At 50.5% G+C, this 7,074-nt stretch overlaps 1 protein-coding gene across 1 annotated transcript; it reads right to left on the bottom strand.

Annotated features, from left to right (window-relative positions):
• Positions 1–471: 471 nt before the first annotated feature.
• On the bottom strand, positions 472–1,901 carry LOC131699514 (skin secretory protein xP2-like). Its single transcript, XM_058996589.1, has 2 exons — positions 1,689–1,901; positions 472–1,569 (listed from the first exon to the last, which is right to left on the bottom strand). Exons 1-2 carry the CDS (start codon positions 1,758–1,760, stop codon positions 703–705), a joined length of 939 nt encoding a protein of 312 aa, XP_058852572.1. The 5' UTR covers positions 1,761–1,901; the 3' UTR covers positions 472–702.
• Between the last annotated feature and the right edge of the window lie 5,173 nt (positions 1,902–7,074).

Genomic DNA, 7,074 nt, shown 5'->3' with positions numbered 1-7,074 from the left:
ATATGATGCAAAGTACCTGCCTCATTGCCTCTGAAGATTTGATTTTCTGCACATTTAATATAACCAATGTAGTTACACATAATGGTTTTCTATTACCTGTGTGTGACAGTCTGGCTCGCAGTGGTGTGGTGGATGACGTCACGGACCAGGAAGTAACTGACTCCAAACAGTGGATGGGCGGGTGAAACTGAGTGCAAAAGCACTCAGCGTATTTAATAACAAACAAACAAAAGATTTAAACAAAATACAAACAAAAGGGCACGAGGGCCAAACGAATAAATAAACAAACAAGTAAGTGCCGTGCTGGATAATCCAGCACGTATTAGCAATTGTTTTTTTAAATGTTATACCTTCTCTCTGCTCCCCGTACTCTCTACTCCAACACCCCAACCTCAAATGCAGAGAGCTGCAGGTTTATATACTCTGGCCGAGGGATTAACTAGTTGGTAATTATCTTAATCCCCCGGCCAGAGTCTGCACGCGTTTGGTAAGGATGCATGACTGTCAGCTATTTAAGTAATCAGTAGCTGATCAGCCATGCATCCTCACGGGGTTTTTAAATAATAATAAAAGACGCAGCGCTTTTACCCGCGCCGCAAACAAAAATACAAATAATAATAAATAGGGGCGGGACACTCCGCCACACATGCCCCCCCTTGTGCGCAGCACACATGGCCCCAACGGCCACCTCCCCCCTCAGTCTTAAAGTCCCGGAAGAGGGGGAAGCAAGTTACTTCTGGGGGGTGGCCATGGTGGAATCTCTGGCACCCCCCCATTCTTCGTGGCCGGCAGCTCCCTCTTCCGGGGCTCCCGCCACACTCTATCCTGCCGCGAAAGTGCGGCTGGGGGAGCTGGTCTCCTGACCTCTCCCCCCTTCTTCATGGCCGGCAATTCCCCTCCGTGGGGCTCCGACCACATGATCTCCAGCCGCGAAAGTGCGGCTGGGGGAGCTGGTCTCCTGACCTCCCCCCCTTTCTTCATTTCTGGCAGCTCCCTTTCATGGAGCTCCGGCCATCGTGTAGCGACCCCAGGCGAAGCAGGATCCCTGGCGACCCCAGGTGAAGCCGGACCCTCGACGACCCCAGGCGAAGCAGGATCCCTGGCGACCCCAGGCAAAGCCGGACCCTCGACGACCCCAGGCGAAGCAGGATCCCTGGCGACCCCAGGCGACGGCAGCAGCAGCGGACCCTCGGAAGGCGACGGCAGCAGCAGCGGACCCTCGGAAGGCGACGGCAGCAGCAGCGGACCCTCGGAAGGCGACGGCAGCAGCAGCGGACCCTCGGAAGGCGACGGCAGCAGCAGCGGACCCTCGGAAGGCGACGGCAGCAGCAGCGGACCCTCGGAAGGCGACGGCAGCAGCAGCGGACCCCCGGAAGGCGACGGCAGCAGCAGCGGACCCTCGGAAGGCGACGGCAGCCGCAGCGGACCCTCGGAAGGCGACGGCAGCCGCAGCGGACCCTCGGAAGGCGACGGCAGCCGCAGCGGACCCTCGGAAGGCGAACTCGGGAGGGGAGCCCCTGGCCATGGAGGCGGCAGCGGGAGCTCCACTTCTCCCTCGTACCCTGTGTCCTGTGGAGAACAAAAGGCAGCCCCAGGCGATGCAGAACAGCCATCCCCAGGCAATGGCGATGGTGGGAGGGGAAAGCAGTCCTCCCACAGCGGCTGAGACGGAACCAGCAGGTATTTACCCTCTGCTGGTGGAGCTGGGAGTGGCAAGCAGTCCTCCCACGGCGGCTGAGGCGGAACCAGCAGGTATTCATCCTCTGCTGGTGGAGGTGGGAGGGGCAAGCAGTCCTCCCACGACGGTTGAGGCAGAACCAGCAGGCATTCACCCTCTGCTGGTGGAGGTGGGAGGGGCAAGCAGTCCTCCCACGACGGTGGAGGCGGAACCAGCAGGCATTCACCCTCTGCTGGTGGAGGTGGGAGGGGCAAGCAGTCCTCCCACGACGGTGGATGTGGAACCAGCAGGCATTCACCCTCTGCTGGTGGAGGTGGCGGAGGCAGAGGCAGCTCTTGCTGCTCTGCTCCTGGTGATGGTGGAGACAGAAGCAGCTCCTGCTGCTCTGCTCCTGGTGGTGGTGGAGACAGAGGCAGCTCCTGCTGCTCTGCTCCTGGTGGTGGTGGAGGCAGAGGCGATGGGGCGGATGCTGGCCACTCAGAGGGAGGCTGTGGCGGTGCTGGCTCCCTCTGCTGTGGCGGCTGGGCTGGTGTGTGCCGTGCTCCCTTCAGCAGCATAAATAGAGGCTGCTGGGGAACACCAGCATCCTGCCCTTCTCCCCCCCAGAAAAATTCAGGGGGTTGAGCCTGTAACTCCTCCCCTTCTGGCTCTTGGGACTGCAGCTTGGGTCCTAAGGCTGTGGAAGCGCAGACTTCCACCTCTTGGGCTATGGACGCACCGACTCCCCCCTCTTTGGGCTGTGGACGCACCGACTCCTCCCTCTTGGGCTGTGGACGCACCGACTCCTCCCTCTTGGGCTGTGGATGCACCGACTCCCCCCTCTTAGGCGTAGGACGTTCGGGCTCCTCCCACTCGGGCGTAGGACGTTCGGGCTCCTCCCACTCGGGCGTAGGACGTTCGGGCTCCTCCCACTCGGGCGTAGGACGTTCGGGCTCCTCCCACTCGGGCGTAGGACGTTCGGGCTCCTCCCACTCGGGCGTAGGACGTTCGGGCTCCTCCCACTCGGGCGTAGGACGTTCGGGCTCCTCCCACTCGGGCGTAGGACGTTCGGGCTCCTCCCACTCGGGCGTAGGACGTTCGGGCTCCTCCCCAGGCTGTGGAGGCGAAACCAGCAGGCATTCTCCCTCTGCTGGTGGAGACGGTAGCGATGGCTCCTCTCCCTCTGATGCTGGAGACGGCAGCGATGGCTCCTCTCCCTCTGATGCTGGAGACGGCAGCGATGGCTCCTCTCCCTCTGATGCTGGAGACGGTAGCGATGGCTCCTCTCCCTCTGATGCTGGAGACGGCAGCGATGGCTCCTCTCCCTCTGGCGCTGGAGACGGCAGCGATGGCTCCTCTCCCTCTGGCGCTGGAGACGGCAGCGATGGCTCCTCTCCCTCTGGCGCTGGAGACGGCAGCGATGGCTCCTCTCCCTCTGATGCTGGAGACGGCAGCGATGGCTCCTCTCCCTCTGGCGCTGGAGACGGCAGCGATGGCTCCTCTCCCTCTGGCGCTGGAGACGGCAGCGATGGCTCCTCTCCCTCTGCTGGTGGAGACGGTAGCGATGGCTCCTCTCCCTTTTGTGCTGGAGATGGCAGCAGCAGGGTCTCTCCCATATCCGCAGCCAGGTAGTTGAACACCATGGCTGCGATGTCTGGGAGGGAAGCTGGGTGGTGTTGCTGTTCCCAGGCCTCCCAGCGCTCCCCATCTCTTGCCCACAGGAGGTTGATCACTGCAGGGAGGGCTTCCTCATAATCCCTCCCCGGCTCCACCAGCCAGTCCCAGACTCCCTCAGAGGAGAGTGCATTCGTCCTCTTTGGAGGATGCAGGTCCTCCCTCACTGGACGCTCTGGCTCCTCTTTCTCCTGCCATGGAGGGGGTTGGTCGGGTGCTATGTGACCCACCTCCCCAACAGCGAAGCACCACTCCTCACCTTTCAAGCAGGTGGGGCAGATGTCCAGCATGGTTGAGCTACAGTGGGACCTGCGACCGGCCCCACGCTGCTGTAGCTGCTGCTTCCTCCGTCCGCTTCTTCCCATATTTTTTTTTTTTTTTTTTTCCCCAAAAAACACACAAAAACACTTTGAAAAAAAAAACGAACAAAAAAAACGAGCTTTTCTTTCCTGGTCCGGCTATTGGAGGCATTTGTTTTATCCCACGCAGGACACCATATGTGACAGTCTGGCTCGCAGTGGTGTGGTGGATGACGTCACGGACCAGGAAGTAACTGACTCCAAACAGTGGATGGGCGGGTGAAACTGAGTGCAAAAGCACTCAGCGTATTTAATAACAAACAAACAAAAGATTTAAACAAAATACAAACAAAAGGGCACGAGGGCCAAACGAATAAATAAACAAACAAGTAAGTGCCGTGCTGGATAATCCAGCACGTATTAGCAATTGTTTTTTTAAATGTTATACCTTCTCTCCGCTCCCCGTACTCTCTACTCCAACACCCCAACCTCAAATGCAGAGAGCTGCAGGTTTATATACTCTGGCCGAGGGATTAACTAGTTGGTAATTATCTTATTATCCCCCGGCCAGAGTCTGCACGCGTTTGGTAAGGATGCATGACTGTCAGCTATTTAAGTAATCAGTAGCTGATCAGCCATGCATCCTCACGGGGTTTTTAAATAATAATAAAAGACGCAGCGCTTTTACCCGCGCCGCAAACAAAAATACAAATAATAATAAATAGGGGCGGGACACTCCGCCACACTGTGTGATTGATATCTTAATGATAATGAGTAATGCTTTTCTCTATAGGGATGTATGTCCTGGCAGTATGACACAGCATTCAAATCCTAAGCCCCAGAGTGCTGCATTTGTTTCCATGTTGGATGAAGGAAGTAAACTGCATTTGTTTTCTTTCTTTAGTTGCCCCCAAGAATTCCATTACTCTTTGGTGTTCTGTTTTGACATAAGTCTAGGCTAGTGCAGCTGCTGCAGTAGCTATGGATTAAATCCCTGTTCTATTTTATGGCTTCCAGGTGATTTGCTATTGATTCATCTGAGAGTTCTGAACTCTCTGGGCAAACAAGGCTTGCATTCTGAGCTTATCATGCATAACTAAAATTTTAAAAGTTCTGATTATTCTGAACTTTTGTTTTATTCCAATGCAGTCCTATACATTTACCACATTAGTCTGCAGGGTTTGAGATTGTACAATTCAGATGTGCACATTGAAAGTCGATGTAATCCTGAGGTTATTGAGTGCTCTCAGTTAATAAATCTTCATATGAATGAAACAGTTTAAATGTGCAGAACCATACAGTGGGTGTGAGAAACCAATTCTGGTAGCTTCATATGGTGATCAAATACTATACATATTATAAGAACTGAATCATCAGACCTTAACTATACTAGTACAGAAAATGCCAGACACTATACGGATTAAAACCTGAACACAGGGATTGCAAGGTAAAATATTCTATCAGAAGATAACTCCAGAATCCTCAAGATAACTGTTCATGGTTAACACCTGTTTTAAAATATTTGCTTTTCAGGTGATCATGACAATGCGGCTCCACTGTTCCATTTAATTAAATCCATTTTTTACACTCCCTGGTCATAATTTATATTCCTCACTTTAATGAACAGGGCCGTTGTCATCAGGTACATTGGGAAACGCAGCCTGAAATCCATTATCTCATAATTTCACTGGAAAGATGAAATGCTCAATACTACATTTGTAAATAACTCAGGAACCGCCAAGCCCATTTAGATGGGGCAAAGTCACATCTAATAATAATCACTGCAGGGGTGTGGTAGACAGCCATGATCCTAAGTCTGTCTGCCTTGGGGTTAATGCTGCCACAGTCAGGCTAAGAAAAGCCTCCCTGTTGTCCATATGTAGTCCTTTTGCTTTCTTAAGTACCGTTTGTCTACAGCTGCTAGGCATGGCAGGAGTTCAGTAGCAAGCTTAGACTCAATAGGATTATACTGCCAGTAGGCACGTGTCAGTTCTTAAGCATCCTTGTGAGGTCCCCATGGTCAAATGTACTATCCAAGTAAAAATTGAAATCTTGTGGTAGAATGGCTGTTTCACTAAACTCCTTGGGCTTTGGATTAGTTTTCTAAGGGGGAAAAAAATCAATTTCTCAATTTAAAGTGCATTCACTTTTCAACTCAGCAGTCAAATAATTTATAACTCTTACTCCAACCCAAGGACGTTGCTGTGAGAGCCTGTCTATTATTTGTTTCTCATAATACACACACAAAAAAAAACATTAGTTGTACAACAAGTCTCACAATGACCTTCAATTGGACAATCAGGATCTCCTCCTAACACAGTTGTTGGTTTGTCTTCTTGATTATACATTGTTTCTAGCCATAAGAAAATATGGACCTAGTTCACAAAGCAGGTCATATGGTTTATATAATAATCACAATGTTATTTTTTTTTTCTTTTTACAATTCTGTTTGTCATCTCTCTATATATACCATCTTTCCAACCATTAAAATTAGAATAGAATGAGTCTGACAAAAATTTAAGAGCAATTAATAATCATAATAAGGTTTATAACTGACATGATTGCAATACAAATTGTCGAGTGTTACTTGTATTGATGCCAGCTGTTTTTGCATCATGGACTGTTGCCAGCAGGTGGCTGGAAGCCATTAATAATCTTCAGTACTATTCCACGAGGCTCCTAGGAGCACACTGGCCATATGGAGTCATTTTCCATTCACAGGCTCGACAATTTCTATTTGCTTAGGATCTACTGTGCCTTCAAGTTTAAATTAGTAAAGGAAGATAAACTTTAGATAGCATTGCATTTTAACAAATCATTGCATAAATTGAAATTCTAACATAGAGACTAATGTTCTGTGATACATACTTCATAATCCTTCAAAAACCTGACTCTTTAAACCATACTTTGACTCATGCTCCATTACATGACTGCCTACAGTGACTGCCTAAAGGCTGTCACTGGCCTAAGGACCAGTATTGCTACCTACCAGCTGCCTGCCATTGCATGGAATAACACTGAATCCCAAGAAAGTTGCTCTCAGTGTACAATAACATTCAGAAACTGCTGTTTGAAGACTCCAACTATCTGCTTGAATTCCCTATTCTGACTGCCACTCCAAAGCAATGTTTGATCTAGTATCCCTGTTTTGCTCCTACCCGCACTGGTTTTACTATTTGTCATGCTGTTAATAGAGTTATTAAAATCCAATAGCACCATCTCATTTCCATCTGACCTCCTCTTTATAAATGGAGGTTGAGGTTTTATAAAATAACTCTTTGTCTACGCACTCATCACGAGATATGAGAAATGAATGTATGTTGACCTTGTTCCACCTCAGCAAACCCAGAAATTAAAGTAAGGACGTTGGCTATGAATTGCATTTGAAATTGGCAGAAGGCCAGCATTTAATTTCCTGTGGTGGTTGGTTGATTTGCTAAAATT

The sequence above is a fragment of the Acipenser ruthenus genome, chromosome 22 (genome assembly GCF_902713425.1).
Source record: "Acipenser ruthenus chromosome 22, fAciRut3.2 maternal haplotype, whole genome shotgun sequence".
Classification (NCBI taxonomy): domain Eukaryota; kingdom Metazoa; phylum Chordata; class Actinopteri; order Acipenseriformes; family Acipenseridae; genus Acipenser; species Acipenser ruthenus.
Note: the sequence above shows the minus strand (reverse complement) of the source record. Positions and strands in the feature narration are given on the sequence as shown.